The sequence below is a fragment of the Cucumis sativus genome, chromosome 5 (genome assembly GCF_000004075.3).
Source record: "Cucumis sativus cultivar 9930 chromosome 5, Cucumber_9930_V3, whole genome shotgun sequence".
NCBI lineage: Eukaryota > Viridiplantae > Streptophyta > Magnoliopsida > Cucurbitales > Cucurbitaceae > Cucumis > Cucumis sativus.
In genome coordinates, this window is record NC_026659.2 from 25,398,726 (window position 1) to 25,422,423 (window position 23,698).

The 23,698-nt window shown below is 29.2% G+C and overlaps 1 protein-coding gene across 2 annotated transcripts; it reads left to right on the forward strand.

The window, feature by feature from the left end:
* Window positions 1-18,126: 18,126 nt before the first annotated feature.
* Window positions 18,127-23,698, forward strand: LOC101222450 (BTB/POZ domain-containing protein At1g67900). 2 transcript variants are annotated; one of them, XM_011657301.2, is made up of 6 exons: window positions 18,127-18,284; window positions 18,604-18,697; window positions 20,228-20,804; window positions 20,906-20,975; window positions 21,069-22,325; window positions 22,933-23,430. In XM_011657301.2, the coding sequence occupies exons 3-6, from the start codon at window positions 20,746-20,748 to the stop codon at window positions 23,428-23,430; spliced, it is 1,884 nt and encodes a 627-aa protein (XP_011655603.1). In that variant the 5' UTR covers window positions 18,127-18,284; window positions 18,604-18,697; window positions 20,228-20,745. The 2 variants fall into 2 exon arrangements, with proteins under 2 accessions (XP_011655603.1, XP_004135274.1); XM_004135226.3 differs by having other exon boundaries at window positions 18,132-18,284; window positions 19,958-20,804; window positions 22,933-23,698.

The window sequence follows — 23,698 nt, forward strand, 5'->3', positions numbered from 1 at the left end:
TTAGGTTTAATGAGATGTCTATAAATAAATAAATCGACTCAATATTTTTATAAAATATAAAATCTACATCACTAGATAATAAAAATTGATATCTAATTTCAAAGTTTTTCTTAGATTAAATTGTCACAAATTCAAAAACAACATTTTTTATTACATAATAAACTTATACTAAACTAATTTAATTACATCCAATTAATTTGTTAGTACTAAAATTTAGGAAGAAATTAAAATTATCCTATTGTTTTCTTAAAATAATATTTTTGAAAAAATCTAAACAATTTAGATTTAATAAAATATCCATTAATAAATAAATCGATAATAAACTAACTATAGACTCAATATTTTCATAAATATAAAATCTACATTGTAAAATAATAAAAATTAACCTATAATTTTAAAGTCTTTTTAAAGACTAAATTATCACAAATTTAAGAATACAATTTATTAAATTGTTATAAATTTAAAATTATATTGGAATCAGTTAGTTTCCAGCTAAAATTTAGAAACAAAAAGTATAGAATCTTATTCTAAAATGTGAACAAAAAACGGTTAAAGGAAATAATATACTTTTGGGAGTTTTTTCTTTTTCTTTTCTGAGGATTTAATATGAAATTATCCTATTGATTTTCGAAAAATACTTAAATTTAATTTTCTAAGAAGTTGACAAGTTGGGGATATTTCCCAAATAAAAATATTAAAAGTATATAATATATTTTTCTTCAATATATAAATATATATATTTTTAATTTATTAAAGAAGTGTTTTATTGGGTCAATGTCAACTTATTACATATTCTGATGACCCCTAGCAGTTGGTGGTTCCTAATTTTAAGAAGTAATATAATGGATATTGATATTATCATATCTTAATTCCCAAAAATTGTTAATTAATTAAACTCCTACATGCATGTGAGAGGTGAATTAGATTTGAATTATATAACCCTTTCAACCCATCATTTTTAATTAATCATTATTAATTTAATCTAATTAATTGATTCTTTTCTTAAAAAAATACATCATTCATTATGGTCGGGGGAGCTACCTACTTATACCAATCATTAATTAATTATCAATGACTAATCTACGAACTTCTTATTTTGTCTCTCTTCTATTATATATAGTTATGTTATATTTTAATATTTACATTCTAATTTCTCAAGTGGACAGTATAATGGATTGATAAAAATATTGTTCATTTCTTATTATGTCTTAGATAAAAGGATTGTATTTTTAGTGGAATTCTAAGAAACAAAAAAACAGATTTGTAAGAACTATTTTTTAGTTTTCAAAACCTACCTGTGTATGTTGGACTGACCCTTTAAACTATGAAAATTAATTAAACTAATTCATTTTAACATTCATAAGATTTGAATTGGGTTGAGCATGATATCATTTGTTTTGAGGTCGCTGTTCCATATTATCGAGTAAAAGAAAAGTATAAAACAAGTGGTTATGATATATCTTTAGAGACGATGTTTGAATTATGGTATTAGATCAAATTTAATGCATATGAACTCAAGTCTCGTCATATAGTTATTTGTTTCATTTGTTTATTATATAAAAGTTACCTTTGTTCAACTAACTTAAACTCATGAGTCAATTGATAATTTATGATAGTATCTAACCTTATTTAAAACTAATTAAATTGCTATATTATTTTATCTCTTAATTTTTTATTTTGTGATTAACTATATTTTTCACAAGAAAATTTTTATTTAATTACTTTTAATGTTGTGGGTTGTTTGGTTTGAGTAACTAAATCAACTAGTTAGATTAACTATGGTAGATGGAAAAATACTAAATGAGGTAACTTTTTAATTTTGGTTTTGGTTGTCACTCTCCATGCCATTTTAAGTGTATACAAAAAAATGTTATTTTAAATTCAAAAAATGTAAGTTTGCAAAAATAACAACAAAATTTATGATAACAGAGCTCGTGTCGTTTACACTTTCAAAATTACAAAAGCAACAAATTTAAAAACATATTACCATATGATTATCGTCTAACTAACGTCATATTTGTCAATTTTGCAATATGAAAAAAAGATGTGTTATGAGCTATTTTTTTCTAAATTTTTTTGTCATCTAATGCAATTTCTCTTAAAAAAAAACTAGCAATTTGAATTTTTAGCCATTTGAAAAGGATTGTTTGACTATAAATAAATAAAGACAGACCTTTTAAAAAAAGTAAGTCAACTTAGATATGCATCATTTGTTTTCACAAGTGGGTTAAAGTAAAATTTTACCTAGTCCATATTTTGACTTAGTAACAATAATAGCCTTGACGTTGTATACAAGTTGCAAAATGACCATTAATATTAAAATTCCCAATAGAATGTAGGAATAAAATGACAATGACTACGAAGCTTGAAACGGCATCTCAGACACATTAACTATCATTCTAATGAGTTTTCTATATCCGAATGATAGTCTAATACCTTTATCAAAGGTCAAAGATAGTATTACAACATCTTTAGATTTAGTTTTTGAAAGATGTACGCTTGTTTCTCTAAATTTCATTACAATACTGTTCACTTGTAAACAATTGAATTATTAATCGAATTCTAAAATGAATAAAAAGATTTTTTTTTTTCAAATTTGGAAAACATGAAATATGTGATGCATTTGGAAATAGTACATGTATGGGCAAACAGTAAACATCAAAAGATGTTCGATATTAACTACAATTACACCCTTAAATTTTCTGTTGTAAAAAGTAATCTCTATAATTTAAAGTGTTATTATTGGACTTGTAAGGATAACAATTGAACTCTTAACCTTACACCTAATACAATTTTTAAATTCACCTAAGTTTGAATTCCAATTTTAACACTTATATAAGTTTGAAAGTTCAATTCTTCAATTAAAAATTTTTCTAAAAAATTATATATTTTCTCCTAGATTTCGACTCCACTTTCTATTTAGTCCTTAAATTTTACAGTATTACATTTTTAATCCTTAAATTTCGAATTTAATTTCAATTTAGTCATTAATTTTGAAGATGTTATAATTCATCCTTAAAATTTAAACTTGGTTTCTATTTGTTGATGTGAAATTCACACATTTTAAGTTTAAAAGTTTCACTAATTACCCCATTTTAATTTTTATTGTTAATTTATAATTATAATTAATTCAGTTGGACTGTTTTCGTATCACCCTGTTCAAATACTTTGGAAACATCCCTTCATAATTATTTCAAACCAACTAGTAGACATTAATACTCGAATTGAGGGTGAATATTAAGTAACAAATCCATATTAAGTATAAAATTTGAAATCTTAACAAAATTAAATTAAAAAAAAAAACTCAAATTAAAAATTAAAAATTAAATTTAGAACTAAACAATTATACTGAAATCAAACTCAAAATTGAAAAACTAAAAGTCTAATTCATCAACTTCAAGGATATAAAATATACATAGACTTAAATAAAAAATCAATTATTATTACTGTTCTTAGTAAAATAATTGTGTCAAGAGAAATTGAGAAAAGTTCACGTCAATCACCAATAAATCAAGAAATTGTTTGCACCCACAATAAAATTAAAAGCATTGCAACCTAATATAAAATATATATTTGAAATGAGGGTTTCGAATTTGAATTATAATATTAAATTTATTTTATTTCAACCATTTTTATTTACACTATTTTCCATCCTATTGGCTTTTTAGGATTTTATTCCAAAACTCATAAAAAAAGAAAAAGGAATAATGATAAGACTTAGTCATTGGGGTTGCGATGGCTAAAAAAGAGAACCATTTGAAGTAAAAAACAAACGCAATTGGAGGATTAGAAAAAGTCTAAAACAGTGTCCACAGAATTAGAGTTCCGCAATCAATTGCAAATGGACTCCGCAAAACACAAACACTCAAACTTTCAAAAATGCCAATTCAATTGCCACCACATGCCTTCCCCCCATTACCCATTATTTTCTTCTTATTATATACACACACACACACCTCTCTCTTATTATGATTACTTCCACGAAACGATGTGACGGTTTCCAAAGACCAGCACTTTACGACTTGTCGTTCCATTTGACTTTCATCCTTTCCTTATCATTGTTTTTCAAATCTAAATGGTAACTAAATTACAAAAAACTCATTTTCCACGAAACATCTCTCTACACTACTAATTCTCCCCCACATTCATTTTCATGTATATAAATATAGTAAATATTTCCCCGTTCTTCCTCGACCTTTTTTCATCACATTTGGCTTATTTCACTAATCACTTAATTTAGATTCTCACATATATTTTTCTTTAAAAATTATTCGTGCTGATCTATTCTATAAAAACTAAGGTCTAACGTATATTTAATTATTAATACATTGATCAATTTCAAATGTAATCATAATAAAATATTTAAATTAATTGAATAATGCAAATTTAAAGATTAATTAGCTCAAACTATAAGTTTTACTCAATGTAGTTGTTATTATTTTTTATATATATGTGTGTGAGTGTTCGGGTCAGTCTATTAATCTTTACGTGACAACCCATTTGACCCTACAACATTTAGTTGTAAAAAAAACTAACCACCATTGATTGAACCTATGACCTCTTAGTTGGATATTGAGACTATATTTCTATTTTTACCGCTAAATCAATCTAAAATGATTTACTTAAGGTGGCTATAGGTGGTTCTTCTCTTTGTTTGAGTTTCTTATTTTCTTTATCTCGTGGCCGTTGCTTTCTGACTAGAAATTGATTCATACCCAACTTTTTTGTTGGGTGTGTTTTACAATTGGAATTGCATTTTCTATTTTTCCTTATTTTTAAATTTATTTTTATTTTCTCAATTTATAACTTAAAATAAAAGTAACGCTAAGGTGTAGTGATTGCTTTATATATAAACTCATAAACTTTTAGAGTCAACTTAAAGTAAGAGTTGACTTTTAATACTCCAATTCTCTTCTTTCGTTAGTTTACCAAAAATTATAGATAATAATTTGAAAATATACCCCAATTTAAAAATACTAGTCAAACTTATAAAATATTATAGAATTCCAAATTTATCTTTGGCAAATTGAAATATTAGATATATTACTAGTTGATAGAAACTATTTGTTATTGAATCTGATAGCATATTTCTCAAATAGAAAGATATTATTGATAACAACCGTGTCACTAATAGAGCTATCCATATTCATTTATAACAACCATTAGTAATAGCAATTGATAGCAGCTATCAATGAATCAAGTGTGAACTGTTGAATCTTTTATCAATTTTTGTGTTATATGTACTATACTATGGTTTGGTTGGCCTTCTATACGATTTGGGCTTTCAAAGTCCAATTTCATCTCATTCCAAGGTTAGATAGCATTGAGTTCATCTCCCCCGGATTTACTTTTTATTACAATTTTTCTTGTGGACTAATTTCTTAGGTTTGAAATTAACCACAAAAAGTTAACGTGATAACTAACATGAATGTTTAACTCCTTTATCTCAAAGTTTGATATTAAATTGAACACAAATTAAAACCATATCAAATAATCACAAGTAAATAAGTACACTTTTAAAAGTAATAAAAATCAAAATCATCATCAAGCAAATTTTAGAATTGTAGCTTCCAATTTACCTACTATGATCGTTATTTGGACTCAGGGGTCAGTATGTTGCCAAGTGGTCATGGTTTCACACATGTTAATTGACTAATTGGGGTTTGGAAACTTTGGATAAAGTGGGTTGTTAGGTTAATATTCCACTTATTCTGCACTAAAAAACAATTTATTCAATCCTCTTAAAATCTGAAATGTGCTATATTCATATTAATCTTCTTTAACATTGTATGTACAAAATTTGTCCAAACGAGGAAAATATTATATATTAACAAACACGAAATGTCCTAATTGAGGAAGATAAGCAATAACTAAAAGAAAATTGCTATGACTAAAAATATAAATAGAATCAGAGATTACGAATGTGCTGAGAAAATTGCTTGATGTATATTGCAATGATAATATATTTGGTATAACTTCTAAAGTTTGGTAACCAAACTAATGTTAATTAGTGATAATTTAGTTGGGAAACTTCTTTGATTTGACATTATTGTATAATAGTTCTGATTCTTTCCTTATGGCTGAGCCATTCAGCAAAGAAGCCCATTAGGCCCATACATGATAAAACTAATTGGGCTTGATCCACAATTTGATGGTGTGGTTTCGAATAGAAGGCCCAAGAATAATAACCCTGACCCAAAGCTCATTTACGTTCAATTGAAATTAGCTTAGGAAATTAGACATTTTAAGAGTTAAAAAAGAAAAGAGTTTGGGCCAAGGCTCAAGCATTTATGCTCAACATTGATCAAACGAATACGTGAATACGAAAACGTAAATCAATTCTCACTCACAAGGTGTACACAATCTAAACATTCAACTATGTAAAACAAGAAGTCGTATCATCTTCGTCTCCAATAGATAAAAACAATATATTGGAAGTCGCACGTGCGGAGTGGGGGAATGGAGTGTGTTAAGGGGGTGAGGTAGATGGGACAATGTTCCCTTACCAACTGGCCAATTGGCTGTTAGGAAGGGATTTGTGATTTCATTTGATTGAAAAAAGCAAAAGTCCATAATAATACTATTCACAATTTCATGAGACAAATTTCACATGTTGGGACTCCATGTGTCCTTAGGCAAAATATATATATATATATATATATATATATGCAAAATACCAAATGAAAATAGTATAGTAAGCCAAATTTAATGCTTCTATGCATATTGTTGTGTCTATTCAATTCAACTTTATGTCTTTTAAACTTAATTTTGTCATTTCATAATCCCAACTCATCAAACTCATACAACAAATAATACACAAAAAGACCCATGGGGTTCCCTTTGTCTCTTATTTTTCTATGCATTATTATAAAACCCATCTCCTCATTTTAGTGTTATGTGTGTAAATTACTTTTTTGATACTCGCACAAAACATTTCCCCTTCCTTTTTATCATTTTTCCCTTTTCTTTTGGGACCCTTTTGTTGTCTAATGGTCTCACAACAAACAATAAACTCTACCTACTACATTATCCTCAATAAAAACCACAAATTTTTATGTGATATGGAAACTTTGCCTAAAAAATACAGAAAATAAGAGGAATATTAATGAGACTATAAAGGTAATTTACCTATTACATAATTAATTTTATTTATTATTTTCCTATATATATATATATATATAAAGTTAGACCAAAAGGGCTTGATTTTTTTAGTGTATTTGTGGATGTTGATTATTGTAACATTGTAACATTGTTAGGTATGGGACCTTCTATATACTATAATTGGCCTCCATTTTTATTTATAAAAGAAATTGATTTTGTGAGGGTATCCACTTTATGTTGAATATAATACTAATCTATAGGCTAATATGGGAACCCATTTCCTATTTCCATCAAAATTCAAAATACCGAATTGTTCTTTACAAAAAAGCCTACCGATTTGGACATCTAAATCTAGGGATCAAATTGCCTTTCGAACTAACATATATTAATTATTAATCATATATATCTTCATTTTCCTACTACATGGACTTGCCATCCAAAATTTTAATTAGTTTTATTTATTTTAAAAAATAATACTGGATTGTTTTTTAGAAAACGAATTAAGAATCTTAATTGTGGAAAGGTTCAAAATGGGATGGAATGAATTTTTTCTTACCCTAACTTAAGTTCGGATTTGTTTGATTGTACTTGTAATTTGACCAAATCCCTTTATTTAGTATTTCCCATTTTGATTTAAATCCACCCATAACATGCATATATATACATGTGTGGGATTTATCTTCATTTTCATAATGATTTTATTGTATTCTTCCTTTTTAAAAAGTTGTGGATAAATTTGTTTCAATATTAGTTTGCTGTATGGGCTAAAATTAAGAGGATGACACATCATGATCTTGTGGGTAAATGATTGTTTTATAGTGTGGAAATAATAATAATAACTTAATTAACATATGATTGAAATGTTCCAAATTAAATTTCAAAAAAGTAAGCCAATCAAATGAAGATACCATTTAAAGACAAGCAGTATTGATATATCTTAATGTATAGCAATATTTTCTTAGATAGATGAGCCAATATGAACAGAAAAAAGTGAGTTGCTTTCTTTTTCTTTTGGATTATCTTCATCTTCACCACCCCAACTTTTTCCCTCCCTTTAAAGCCAATCAATTTGTCCTACCAATAATAAAAAAAAAAAACACCCACTTTTTCTTCTTTCTAATTCGGTTCTTTTGATCTTGAGAATTGATGAATCAAAATTATCACAATGTAATTGTATTTTCATGACTAACAATTGAAAATTGTTTATTATATATTGTAGTGGTTTCATCAAACAATTTCTTTCTTGAAAGATGATTGGATGTTGATATCAATGTATATATCATTTTACTTTTTATTTTTCAACCTTGGTAAAGTTAGGTAATTTTCTTAATTCACCTAAATAAATTAAACACAAATAGAAGAATATTCAATTTGTGATATGGAAAAAGCATATATAAATTAAAGAAAAGTTTGGATCATCATCCATAGCTTAAGGTAAATTTGATATTTTCCATCATATTGTTCATACAACAAAGAGGCATCACATGTATGTGTGTGTACATATTTTTACAAGGAAATTGTCAAAGAAAAAAAATGAAAATATTGAACTAAATTATGTGATTTTACATTCCAAAATCTTGATTGAGATGAGAAGAAAGATTGCATGAGACATCTATAACATCAGCTCAAATTCATTATTTAAAAAATTATGTGCCAAAGTTTGATGTATATCTGTTTATGAGAACAAGATCAACACATAATTTTAAAACATATCTTCTTGTGGAACAATGACCTTGAGATAAAGCTTAGGGTTGTAATGATGGGATACAACCCTAATGATTAAAATTATAAAAAGTGAAAAATAAAAAAATAGAAATCACCCTTTCACAAATTATACTATATAGTAAAATTTCAGCTTTAAAAAAAAAATCTTTATAAAAGGTGAAGTTGGTCATTTACTATTGAGAGAAAAAAAAAATGTAAGATTAATTATATTAAATTTGTGTTTTAATTATTGTTAATTAAAGGACGAAAGAAATTAAAATTAATATCCAATTATTTGAACAATTATTACGAGATAATTCAACAAATCAAATCATATTATTATGAGTGATTAAATATTTATTAGTTGATTCTCACATTGGAAAAGGAGCCTATTCAATAAATCAACCATATATATATCATCATTAAAAACCCTTTCTATCACTCATTGCTCACAATTTAATTAATTATACTTACCCTAAACTTCTTTTTTCATTTAATTTCCCATTTTCAACATTTCCCAAACCACCCACCATTCCTTGTCTTCTCATATCATCATTTCAAAACACACATCTTTTGACATAATATTATCCTTTTCTAAGGAGTAGGTCTAGTAGAAAAAAAGATGAGCCATAATAAAAAGGATTCCACAAGATAGTTTATAGAAGTCATTGCCTACCCACGGTTTATAAAGAATAATTTCATTTGAAAAAAATATTTTGACATGAACATGTGACAAATATTTTATTTGAATTGAAAAAAATGAAAAAATGAAAAAAAAAAATAGACATCTAACGTTCAAAGTTGAGATTTTGTTTCTAACCATTCTATTTTTTTATGTATAGTTTTACTTGTCGTAGAGTATTTTTGACAGCGATGGTATAAATTATGTGACATACCTAAAGTCATATATTTTATTTTCTAAAATTGTGAGATTTGACACTTACGTGAAAGTGATTTTAATTAGAAGTCAATAATTTGAAATGTAATTTTCAACTCATTTTTGTTATACCATAGTTAATAATTTTCTTTTGAAAGGAACTGTTATGTATTGCTTCTAATTTTTCACTCTTTATTAAAAGAAAATCATTTTCTTACTTTTATAATTATGGAACTAAAAAAAGATATAGGTCTTTATTTTATGTTTAATTAAATGCATTATTGAACATTATTATGCTTCTAATTAATTTTCTCCTATTGCTAAGTTGGCAAAGAGAGGATTTATGTGCCTATATATATTAAAAAGCATATGCATAATTAATTAGTAATTAAATCGCACCCATCGATAATAACGCGGTCTTATAAGATTTGCTTTGCTAATCTTAAATAAACAAAGATTATATATATATTAAACAACTCCCAATACTATTATTAGCTATAATTACTTGAACCTTCTATATACAAGAAGAACATTATTAAAGGTAAAAGAAAGAACATTGTGGTTGTTGTTATTATAACTTTGAGATTTTGATGAAAGGATAAGAGTTGTAAGGAAAGGAAAGTACTATTGGACTCATGATTTTATGATATGATTAAGGAAGAAAGAGAAATAAAATAATAATAATAATTAAAAAAATTTGCCAAAACGCTCTCTTCTAATTTGGTCCAAATCCCAATCTTTTTAGGACTAATAATTCATACATAGCCGAAAAGAAACCTTTACTTGGAAAAGATATATATTCATATACATCAATTAATTATAACATTTTATGATTTGACTAATACAATCATTAGAGTAAATCCTAATCATATGATATATTTTTTGCATCATACATGCATATATCTCTTTTTCTTGGATATAGAGACTTTTTAGGTTAACACTTTCTACATTAAATTAACAATGGATCTTTATAGCTGGATCTTTGGTTAGTAGAATTTGAAGTTGGAAAGTGTAAAGTGATGAATTTGACACACTTTAAATTTTTTGGAATTCAAAACGTTTGTAATTTACATATAATTCTTAATAATATATATAAGCACACCAAATTTGTGAAATATCAGGCTGCAAGTATAGTTATGTTATAGATGTATATATGTGTCATTGAAATCCTTATTTTTTGCGACATGGACTTATGGTAGAAGTTCCATTAAGGAATAGTTTTTTACCGTGACGTTCATTTCATTTCAAAAAAGTAGAATAAATGAAGAGGAATAAAAATCAAATTATTACCAGAAAAATTAGATGTGTTTCTTAATTATGAGGTTCGTTCAATTAGATGTTTTCGAAATTTGAAAAGTTTCATTTCAACCTTTAATTTTTTTTTCAAAAAAGCAATTATCAAATAAATTTATGTTTTTAGTGAGATCAAAACCTAAAAAGATGAATGTTAAGGCTCACATATTTGGTAAATAGTTTTTTTTTATTCTTTGAATTTTAATTCTATTTCCTCTCAATTTTTTATTTATAATTATTTGGATTTTTCTTAGGTAAAAGAGTCAAATTTTAGTCCAAATTCTAAGTAACAAAATCAAAATTAACAAAATCTATATTATTTAAAAATAAAATCTTCAAATTTTGGTTTCATTTAATTATAAACACGAGTAAAAAGGGAATAACAAACTATCTCGTAAAGGAGTGGTTCTTGAATTTATAAAGCAACAACAAAATCATATATTACAATTATAGGCCATTAATTTTACTACAAACACTACGAGAAAATAGAGATTTTGGACGCTTAAAAACGTCGGAAGATATATGAAAAAGCGTCAGAAAAGGATTTTTTGATGCATAAATACATGTAGGGATTGAAGTCGAAAAAAATATGTCAAAAGATCTCTCGACGCTACATTTTATGCATCAGAAGATCCTCTATTCTTTTTAAAAAAATACTACAATTCAGAATGTAAAAATACAAACTATATCTTTGGTGGTTTGTCACTAATAGACCATACAAATCTATATCATCAATAAATGTTACTATATTTACAATTTTTTTAATATAGTCGATCATTATCTTTGAAAATAGAAGAAAATAATAATGAGTGATGCTATATACAACCAAAATCATTGGACATAAACTATTAATACAGAGGAAGCAACCCCACGAGATGATGAAAGCTCCCTTCAACTTTTCAAACCCTTTTCTTATAGTTTCACTGTTGGTGACGATGACGACGACGATAATAATAGTAATTGCTAAAATTTAGTACTGTAAAGTAACGGAGGAAAAGCCAATAACCTAATTGATGAAGATATGATAGATGTAACCAAATTAATTCAATTTTCAAAAAACGGTTGTCTTTTCAATGTATGTATCATAAAAGAAGGGTACAAAAATTTATTACATATATAATATATGATCATAAGTGTGGGAAGAGAAACAGTATATTTAGAAACTGTGTTGGTTAATTAAATTATATTATTGAAAAAATAGAGTAGAGCTTGTTTAATTTTAAATAGTTGGTTGTTTTTAAATATAGAAAAACAAACTAAAATATCACCGTTTATCTATTACTATCTATATATCTATTTATGATAGGACTATAAAAATGTTTGTTTGCGTTACATATTAAAATTTATTAAATTTAAATTTAATTACAATCCAAATATAAAGGACACAAAATGGAGGTTTCTCTTCTCCTAATTTTCCTTTTAAACCATCTTCTTTTAAATAGAAAACTTATTGCTGAAAATATAACTTCTTATAAGCATTTTTCTCTCATAAAACTATTACTTCCTTTTACAAATTCATTGATATTTGTTCAATTTATTTCATAAAATAAAATTTATGTTGAATTTCGTTGGACGGGACCTTGGAAGGTAGATTCCTGTTTGTGACTATCTTTTTCAGGATTCTATCACGATAATGAATCTATCTCTCTTGTTTTCTTCATCATAATAAAGAATCTAAATCAATCTTCATCCGAGAACACATAAACTCTTTATAACCTAATACCCCTCTATGACTTGTGACAAATTAAAACAATGTAGATCAATAATTTAATTTAATTTGATTCAATAATTACAAATAAACTTCTATTACTTTGTATGTACTACGACACTTTTTTTTAGAGACAAGTACTAATTGGACTCAATTAAAATAGTTTCAAAGATCATTAGAAACAACCTAACAAAAATTAAATATCTAACGCATATAAATAATTTAGGTACTAAAATAGTATTTATAAACTCTTAACTTTTTTTTCCATTTATTATTATTATTATAATTAACCATTGCATGTTCCCTTTCTTTCTTATTCACTTTTCCTCCATGGAAATGTAAAGATCCTTTCCACTTGTAAACGACGTAAAGACTAAAATACAAATAGGAATTGAGTGGGAATTTTTGATGAAGTAAATGCATTATATATATATATATATATATACATATTTACAGCTGTCTAAGTTGTAAAGAGAGAAATTTAGGGTATGGATTCTATTCTAAGTTGTAGCCATATAGGGTTCACCCTTTATGAAACACAATGACCCCACGTATATATCTATCTATCTTATGAACCCCCAAAGTTGTGAGTGACAAATAATTTCATTTTTCTTTTCAGTATATAAAAACCCAGAAAGAAAAGAAAAGAAAAAAGCAAATTTGAAAATGACTTAGTGCAATAATAATAATAAGATTCGTAGGTCGAGCCAACTTCCAACTGCATTGCGTTTGAGGTCCCTTTGGACCTCCTAAACTTGACGGCAACTCTTCATAGCTAAATCATCATCTTCTCTTCATTCATTTCCAAACCTCCTTTTTATTCACTTTTCTTTTTAACTACTTTGCCTTTCTTTCATTGCTCCTTTTCTTGCTTCTTTTTTCTTTGTTTTTGTCTGATATATATATTTCCAAATAATGTGTCGTTACGAATGAAATTAAGCGCCTCGTGATATGATAGGACCATATAACTCATTCTCTAGCCTTCTTTGCAAGTTTGACGACAACTTATCACCTTTCTTGACCCCGAGTTGCACTACAATAAATAACCCTTTTTTCGATAGCATATATGGTCGACAAAAACTAAAAAGACATAAAACGACCTTTCATGATGTTTGTTGAACTGTTGTGGAGTACTGTCGAGGAAGGCTCTACCAACGTCAAAATGTTCATTTCTTGGGATAAGATAGCCTCGCAACACTAGTTTCTTGGGTAGCCATATGTTGACGCCAAGGAAGTGGTTTTGGTAAAGACCTGTTTTACCGACACTAGAATGTCATTTTTTTAGCACTGACAACTTTTTAAAAAAATGGAAAATTTAAGTTATTGTTATCGAGAGATTACGGACTTTCTTATGACGCTGTACTGATATGGTGTTGTCAGAAAAAAAAATTCATGACAATTTAAACAACATACAAAGAACGAACATGCATCTCCCAACAATTTTTCAGGCGGCATCTGCAAAAATTTTGTCGAGAGAACTAAATTTCTAGTATTGAGATTAGGTCCAATCTTGAATGACTTTACTTCAACTCAACTCAAATTTTATTTTTAAAACACATCGTTTCATTCTAAGAAGAGAAGAAGCATCTCCTAGACAAAGCTCGCAAAACCCTTACCTCTTACAACAACCATTTTGAAGCAAATGTTCACCCACATAGACATGAACGTGAAGTGGTCGACACTACATGAGTGCCAAATTTGTGCATCAACAAAGAAGATGGTATAGTATTTACAAAACTAAAACAGTTTTGTTTTTGTTTGGGCCAACAACAGACAACAATGAAACAAGGGTGTGACAAATGATAAATGGGGAATATAGAGTGGAAGATGAGATTTATATTTATGAATTTATGAGCTGTGTTGCTCAAAAGGACATGTATGATAATATGTATATATACTATATAATGTGTTTATTAAGTGTTGAAGTTGAAGTCCTTTTTGAATTTTATTCCTATGGAGATGCAAAGAGAGATGAGATTTTTCATGTAAGTCATTATTTTGGGGCAACAAACTCAGTGGTTGATGTTGGTGATAACTGTGGCCGGACAGGCCACACTTTGGATTATTTAATTTGTTTCCCATTCTTTTCAATTATTATTTTTTTTCCATATCACTCTCCCTACACATATAGTATATATAAAAGCTTCCCTATCCAGAAACTTTTTTAGTCTATTTTACCCATTTGATTTGATTAGAAGTATTTTTACTATCAAATATTTTGTCATTCAACTTTAGTGAATGAATATTAAGTGATTTTTAATTCTTTCTCTTCGTTTCTCTAACTATTTCAATATTTGATTCAAAAATATTTATTACCCTAACCAACTTCGTGGGTGGTGGAAGAATTTTTATAGGCATGATAATAAATTCAAGGAAGTCTTTTAAATTAATTCTCTAACTCATACTTTCTACCAATTTATTCAATATAAATCTATGGTATCTCTTGCTTACCTGAGCAAAAAATCTTTATTAAGTGGAGAGAGAAGTGTAACGAGACAAGAAAGATAAGAAGATAAATATCAATAGTGAACTTAGAAAATCAAATTACAATTAGGAGAAGAGAAAAATGCAAGAATACAAGATTTATTTTTCGTGTTAGAGATTCTATCCAAATATTTTCTTTCATTTACTTATAAATAATATCTAATTTTCTATTTGTTTTAAACTATTTTAAACTATTTTCTTTTTGTTATTTTTTTAGTTATATCAATGAGCATAATGAAAAAGAATCTTACATATTCTTTTCTATTATATCATCCTTTCATTTTTCTAGCTAAATGAGAAAATAAAATGACATTAAAGATCTTATTTTTTAATATAACTTTATCTTAAATTAGTATATCTCTTTGTTTTGCTTTTTTTTAGATCACCATTCTAACATTTGTGACATTTTTTTTGAAGAATGTATTTTTAAATTTAAAAATTAATATCATTTTAGATGATAAAATGCTAATATTTAGACATAAACACAAAACTAAAAGAGTTTGGAAATAGAAATATGGCGAAACTAAATTCAAATCAAGGATTTTATTACACATTTTTAAATTCTTAACTTAAAAATATTGTATGAGTTTTATATTATATATTAATTATGGATGACTTATGAATATTTGTTATAAATATTCAAATTCTAAAACACTAAAATCGTAAAAACCAAACATTTTATATATACGCATATTTTCTACATCAATAATTATCTAAGAGTAATTGCTATCATGTTTATGTATATTTCTTAAATCTATTTTTCTTCTTTCCTCTCTATAACATATACTTATTTCAATCATCTTCAATAATATGATTTAATTTAAAAATATTTTATAATTTTTTTAAAATAAAATAAATATTATCACTACATAACTAATCTGGAAATAAAGAGACTAACTACCAAATAAAAGTTTGTATTTTGAAACATGTCTATCATTAATTATAATTAACAATGAAATATTAGTTCTAAAAGTAAAAAATGATAGAGATATAACTAGGTAAATATGAAAATATAATTATTAATGAAATGCTACTATAATTTATATTTTAAAAGATAACATACCATCTCTAGCCCATTTTTACTTTATTTATAATACAATATTAATTAATATTATAATTCAAATATAAATTTGTATCTATATAAAGGTGCTTAGTTAATATTTTAGTTATGTTTTTGTAAATATATATTTTTAATTATGAATTCTACGTTTTTAAAATTATTTAGAATATTACCAAATCGAGATCATAATTACGTGGAGTGACCAAAATTAAAATTTGATCACATACATTAAGTCCCAATTACTTCATTGGAATTTTTACAGATTTTCATTTTTGACAGTAAAGAATTTTTCGAAAAGAGTGGAATGTTTTAATCAATTTTTTTAGACTTCAACCAAAATTTGAGTCTCAATTCTATCTATACACAAAATACCAAATATTTTTTCTTTTTATCTTACAATTAAACAATTTTTTCTCAAGTTTCCTATATCAACCTAGTAAATTCCAAAGGCATTTTGATTTCACATTTTCTAAATTCTTCTTTTATAATAAATCATTTTCCTTTTCTTCTAATACACTTGAGTAAATCATGCAAATTTTTAGGTCCCTTTTATGTGTTTATGTTTTATATCGTGGATATCCCATAATTAGTAGTGCAAAAAAAATTAAAAAAGAAAAGTCAATCCATTTGTTTGATTTAAATTTTTAAAGATAATTTTGAACACATTCAATTGTATTTAAAGAAAACAAAATATTATTAATTTAGATTGGTTTTTTTATTGAAAAAACCAAAAACCAAACAATACAATTCAAAGAAGAGGGTGTATACATACCCTTAAATAAAATATATACCAATGAATACTTTTAGGTATTTTATCAAATTTTTTTTTTTTTGCAAATGTATTGTATTAAATGCTGGGGTGGGGATTTGAATCTGGGATCTCTTGCCACAGGAAGATACAAGTGTCAGTTGAGCTAAACTCTTGTTGATGTATTTTATCATTTTGGATAAACGTGGATTTAATTATTACTTTTGTTTTTAGTATTTTTATTACTTTTAAGTATTTTATCATTTTAGATTAATGCAGATTTAGTTATTAGTTTTATTTTTCGTACTTTAATTAGAAAATTTGTGATGACAAAGAAAAGAAATGTCATAACACCTCTTTTTTTTAATTTAGAAAATATAACTAATAATGAATGGTAATCTGCTTTTAAATTTATTATTTTTGTAATTTAGAAAATGTACGTGATATGTGTTCTATTATCATAATTTTGAAAATTCCTTTTTAATTATTATGGGCATGTATGTTGGTCATTTAGAAAATATGATCTAAAATAAATAAAAGATGTGAATTTGGAAAAAAGAAAAACAACCGAATTTAAATTGAGAAAAGTAAAGAAAAAAATTAGTAGTTAAAAAAAAGTATGAAAGAGGTAAGTAAAAGTGTGATTAGAAGGTGTAGATATAGAATTGATAATTGTAGGGTTAATGAATGAATTAGTTGAGATCTATATTAGGGGAGAAAAGAAAGGGTTGAGTTCAAGTTCACGTATTGCCAAAACGCCTTTCTAATTGGGAATATGACTCAACGCTCGTGCAATCTCAAAGAGAAACGAAATAAATAAATAAAATTTAAGAAAAAGGAGAAATGTAAAATGAGAAGGAAATGGGTCCCAGCAGAAAAGAAAAGGCTACGGAGGGAAAGGAGGGTCCCACTGTGTCGAGTGGCGCCCCGTTTTGGCGACAAAGCCAAACTCAATTAACGCAAAACAAAATTTTATTTAAAGTAAATATATATATATATATATATATTGTGGCTAATGGAAAATCCTTTCCCTTTTTCTTTAATTTCACTTACGACAACGGAATGTGTCCACACACCCCCACTCTATCTCCTTTACACAGTCCCGTTTTCCATTCCTATCCTCCGTTTTCTACTCTAATTACTAAACTACCACTGACTTTGCCTTCACCTTCACCCCCTTTCGCCCTTTTTTTCTGATTGTGCCATTACAGGGCTACGTTTTGGTATCTGGAAGACACTGATCGCGCCATTTCACTAAACTTGCGCCCTACCTGTTTGTGAAAATGCCTCAATGGGTTGCAACATTCTGGTTGACAATTATTGGACGTTTCTTACCTTTTTTTTTTTTTTTTCCCTTTCCCATATATCGCATTCTTCTTTGCTTCTTTGTTGCTGTGCCTCTTTTTCTTAAGTTTTTTGTTTGCTTCCCCCACATATACCCATCAACTAATTGTTAAATTCTTTGTTAATTGATTATTGAAAATTAGCTCTTTGTTTGGTTTAAGTTGGTGGGTTTGTGATTGACTTTCTTGTTTAGCATAATTAGCATTCTTTTTCTGGAACACCCGCAAATGCTATTCAATTTTAATTGCTTGAGAGAAACTTATATGGGTGAGTTATTATTGCAGGCATTTCAAGATGGTGCTGCTAACTGACTCAGCCGACCGATTTTTGTGCCTAAGTTTAACATCTGTCAGAATTTATGCGCCTAGATTTCATGAGGTGATTATGTTCTGACTCATCGGCTTCTTTTTTTATTTGTTAGATTTCCTTATCCAATTCAATATATTTGTGTTGAGTATTACGTTTACAACCACACAAGTAAAAGGGGTGTGATGGAATCTTATCATGCGGCTAGAAATCACTTGATCAGAGGCTAGGAATCGGTTATGTAGGACCTACATTAGCCTCTCAATCTCATCAGTTGTAGTTGACAAAGGGCATCAAAAGGCCATAAATATAAAGTTTATGTATCAGCAACCCACGAGAATCCGATGCAGAAACAATGTTGAAGATGACTTCCAACCGCCTAATAAATGCAATTTTTAAGCATTCATTAATCAAACTTTACGACCAAAACAAGCTTTCACTTACCTCACCCTCACATCATTTCTTCCATTTTCAATCAATTTATTAAGAAAAGGGGAAAAATAGCTCTTCCTTTCCCATCTTTCAAAGTCACACCCAAATTATTCTTCCTTGTTATCTGTCGTGTATTTTATGTAAAAATGCCTTCTTTTACTCTACGGTTCGTTTTACAATTCTAGTATTACTGCTCACGACATTTCCTCTTTCTTTTTGTCTGTTTGTTAAGAATGTTCGAAGAATTTGTCATCCCAGTATGTTTTTTTACAGTGGGAAATAGAATTAAAGCAGATCAATGCGAAGGGTCCTTCTGTTGTTATACCAACACACGAGGGCAGTGTTAAATTAGAGGGGGCCATGATCAGCATAGTGACATGGAGGGTTTTGTTGAGGATTTGATAGGGATATGAACATATCTTAATTTCTGCTTTTGGACACCCTTTACTATCTTTTTTTTCTTCTTTTAATAATATTTCTAGATACTTGAAATCAAAGTTTGAGGCATAGATTTGAAATTTTAATTTAATTTATAAAAAAATGAAACTCTTTTATCCTTTTTAATTTTGCTCTAATATTCGCCTTTTGAAATTTAATAATGGAGTGGAGGACTGAGGGGGAGGGGTACGATGTTGCGTATAAATTAGTGTTTGACTAAAATAATCTTTGTGAGAGAGCCCACCGTAAAAAAAATTGCTGTGGCAATGATGAGAGCGAGGGCCCGCCGGTGGGCGCTGGATAAGCACGTGGGCTTCTCCTTGTGAAGTGCACGCTGGCAGAGCGATGCCCTCATGGGACCCTCGAAAAGTAAAACTATATTCGCCTTCAAGTAACTTAGAAAAAATTATCAAAATTCCCCTGTTTATTGTTTTTGTATATATATTAATATATATATTTCAGACTTTTCCCTGATGATTGGTTGGCCGATTGCATATCTGGAGAGCGTTAAAAGGGTTCAAAATCTCAAGCGTCAGGGTTGTCTTGTGTATCTCCAATGTCAATTTCCTTTGCATTTTATCAATGCTTTCTCTCACTTTTTCTAGTTTGAGAAGTTATTTTGTACTGTATATTTAATAAGTGAGTTTGATGTGGGTAAGTTTTCTGTGCTCATTTTTTGGGTTTTGATTGATGAGGTGGGTGTGCTGTATTTGTATTTTGTTGGGATTGCAGTGACTTCGATTCGTTGTTTTCCTGTCCTAATCACATGGGGTAGAGAATTTGACTGAAAGGACAAGGCCATGTAATGTTTGATCTTCTGGGTTTGTGTCACTTTGACTATTGCTGCTGCCATAAATTCTATATATAAAAAACACATATTATATCACCCCCACACCAACGAAAGGCTCTTGGTTTTTCCATTCTTCTTGGAGCCAATCCGTTGTTCAAGGAGAGTCTGTGTGTGTGTTTTTTGTACTCCGAAGGTTAAATTTCTCAGATTTGGGAGTTGGAAGATAAGCTTCCATAAGTTTGGCTTGGTTGGGAAAGTGAAGTACGAGATATTGGTGGTCTTTATAGTTCCTGTCTGGAGAAATTTGTCTGCTGAGGACCCCCTTATGCGGCTGTTGGTGAACTTAAAGGGTGGCCTTTCATTGTCCAGAAGCAGAATAATTCCTCTGATGCATACACATCAAGAGTATCTGATGAATACCGAATCTTAGAAGAAAATAGGAGAAGAAGAAACATTCAACATGAAGTTTATGAAACTTGGATCTCGACCAGACACTTTCTATACTGCGGAGGCTGTAAGGTAACATCCTTTTTCAATCTTGTTGTTGGAATTAATCCCTTGAATAATTACTGATTTGGAACGATCCGAAGGGGAATTTTATGACTTTATTTCCAATTCAGGTCAGTCACCTCTGAAGTCTCTAGTGATCTCATAATTCAGGTGAAAGGAAGTAGATATCTGCTTCACAAGGTAAATTCCAGCACTTTTATGGAAGAATTGTACCGTGTGAATGTGTGTTAGTGGGATCCATTTGAGCTGATTCTTATGTTTCTTGGCACACAGTTTCCTCTTCTATCCAAGTGTTTGCGCCTGCAAAGACTATGTGCCGAGTCCTCTGATTCCCCACAGCATCAAATAGTCCAGCTTCCTGATTTTCCAGGTGGGCTCGAGGCATTTGAATTATGTGCAAAGTTCTGTTATGGCATAACAATTACTCTCAGCGCCAACAACATTGTATCGGCTCGATGCGCTGCCGAGTACCTTCAGATGACAGAGGATGTTGAAAAGGGAAACTTAATTTACAAGCTTGAAGTTTTCTTCAGTTCCTGTATCCTTCATGGCTGGAGAGATACCATTGTGACATTACAAAGCACTAAAGCGTTTCCTTCATGGTCAGAGGAACTTGGAATCACAAGCAAATGCATAGAAGTGATTGCGTCAAAAGTACTTATTCATCCATCAAAAGTGAATCTTTCCCATAGTCATTCCCGAAGGCTTAAGGACGATATCTCGTGCAACGGTGCGGATAGCCAGAGACACAAACAGGCAACCAGGGGTTGGTGGGCTGAAGATGTTGCAGAATTGAACATAGACCTCTATTGGAGAACCATGATTGCTATAAAATCAGGTGGGAAAATGCCTTCCAATTTAATTGGCGACGCATTAAAACTTTATGCTTCAAGATGGCTTCCGAATATAAAAAATGAATCTGTTAAGCAGTTAGCATCCGACTCGGATTCAGACAAGGCAAACGAGTTGTCTGCAAAACACAGACTGCTGTTAGAATCATTAATAAGCTTACTTCCAGCCGAAAAAGGTGCTGTTTCCTGCAGTTTCCTTCTCAAACTTCTAAAAGCAGCCAACATTCTTAATGCCTCACCCTCTTCAAAAATGGAACTGGCCAGAAGGGTGGGAGGCCAATTAGAGGAAGCAATGGTCACAGATTTATTAATACCCTCTATGTCATACACAAGTCAGATGGTATATGATGTAGATATAGTCATGACCATAATTGAGCATTTCATGTTACAGTGGCAGAGTCCGCCAACAAGCCCTCCAAGATCAAGGATAGGTTTTGAAAGGAGAAGGTCTCGTTCGGCTGAAAATATTGATTTCGAGTTACAAGAAAGTAGAAGATCTTCTTCAGCTTCACATAGCTCAAAGTTGAAGGTTGCAAAGCTTGTGGACAAATATCTTCAAGAAGTTGCTCGAGATGTGAATTTGCCCTTATCCAAGTTCACGTCGATTGCTGAGTCGGTGCCAGAGTTTGCAAGGCTGGATCATGATGATCTGTACAAAGCTATTGACATCTACCTTAAGGTAACTCAACGATGGTATCCACTTGCTTTCCATAACTTCTACCATTGACATTATTTCCAAACAAATACTTCTAAAAAGGTTTCAACATCTCACTTTAGGGTGTGGGGGCACCGGTGCAAGTAGATAACCAACTCTATTGACCTTAAAATCTTGTCATTCTCACCATTTATTAGCAGTTGGGATAAGGCTGACCCACAAGAAAAATTAGTGGAGTTTAATTATTCTAAATTTAACTGTAATATCTTCGTGTTTGCATCCGAGCTTCTAAGAACCAACTGGAAAATTCTTGGTTCAAGGTTTAAGAATGTTTATGTTTCGCGTGCCTATGTCTTGACACTGTTATTTATGACTCTTTACCTACATTTTATTGTAGTGTTTCATACATACATTTTCAAGCCATTATACTTGAGGAGCATTTCCCTTCATCCTTACTCTTCATATGATATGAATCATTGGGCTTGTACTTAATGGTTTTCTTTTGAATCTTAACTTCGAAGAAAAACCCTTGAGCTAACTTTTCCAATGTATGCTAGATTCCACAATTATTTTCCTTGTAACAATCCATTGAGGTCGAATCACAGTTAATTTATTGTAATTGATAATTCAGGCACATCCAGAAATGGGAAAAGGCGAAAGGAAACGACTGTGTCGAATTCTCGACTGCAAAAAACTATCTGTTGAGGCTTGTATGCATGCTGCACAGAATGAGCTTCTCCCGTTAAGGGTGGTGGTCCAAGTTCTATTCTTCGAACAAGCGAGGGCAACAATGGGTGGCAGCAAAGTCGCCGAGCTGCCAAGCAACATAAAGGCGCTTCTGGCTGCCCATAATATTGACCCATCAAAGCCACCAGCATCATTAAGTACTACCACAAGTGTTCAAGCGGAGGACCAACTGAGCATCTCAGGGTTGAAATCACCAAAATCCAAGATTTCTACATTGCAGATGAAGCTGGCCGAAGACGAAGATTTAAACGAAAACAGTATACACTCTAATGGAATTTCAAGGTCCTCTAAGTTCAAGGCTCTCTGTTCTCTCCCTTCTCGACCGAAACGGATCTTCAGTAAGTTATGGTCTGCTAACAGAAGTATCATGGAAAAGAATTGAGATAATTTTGTTGATTTTGGGGATGGAACATGTCTATTAAAGGAGTAGCATATTCTCTCTTTCTTTTGGCTTTAATATTAGACACCTACTTTGTAAGTTGTAACCTTTTAGAAGAAAGATTTAAGAATCTCAATGTGCATTGTTGGTGTAATCTATTATAATAAGAATTCAAATTCTCAAGAATATGGATCTATTGTTTAGCCAATATTCTTGTTCATGTTCGAGAACAATAATATATAGACAGCACTTGCTTCTTGTTTTGACATTA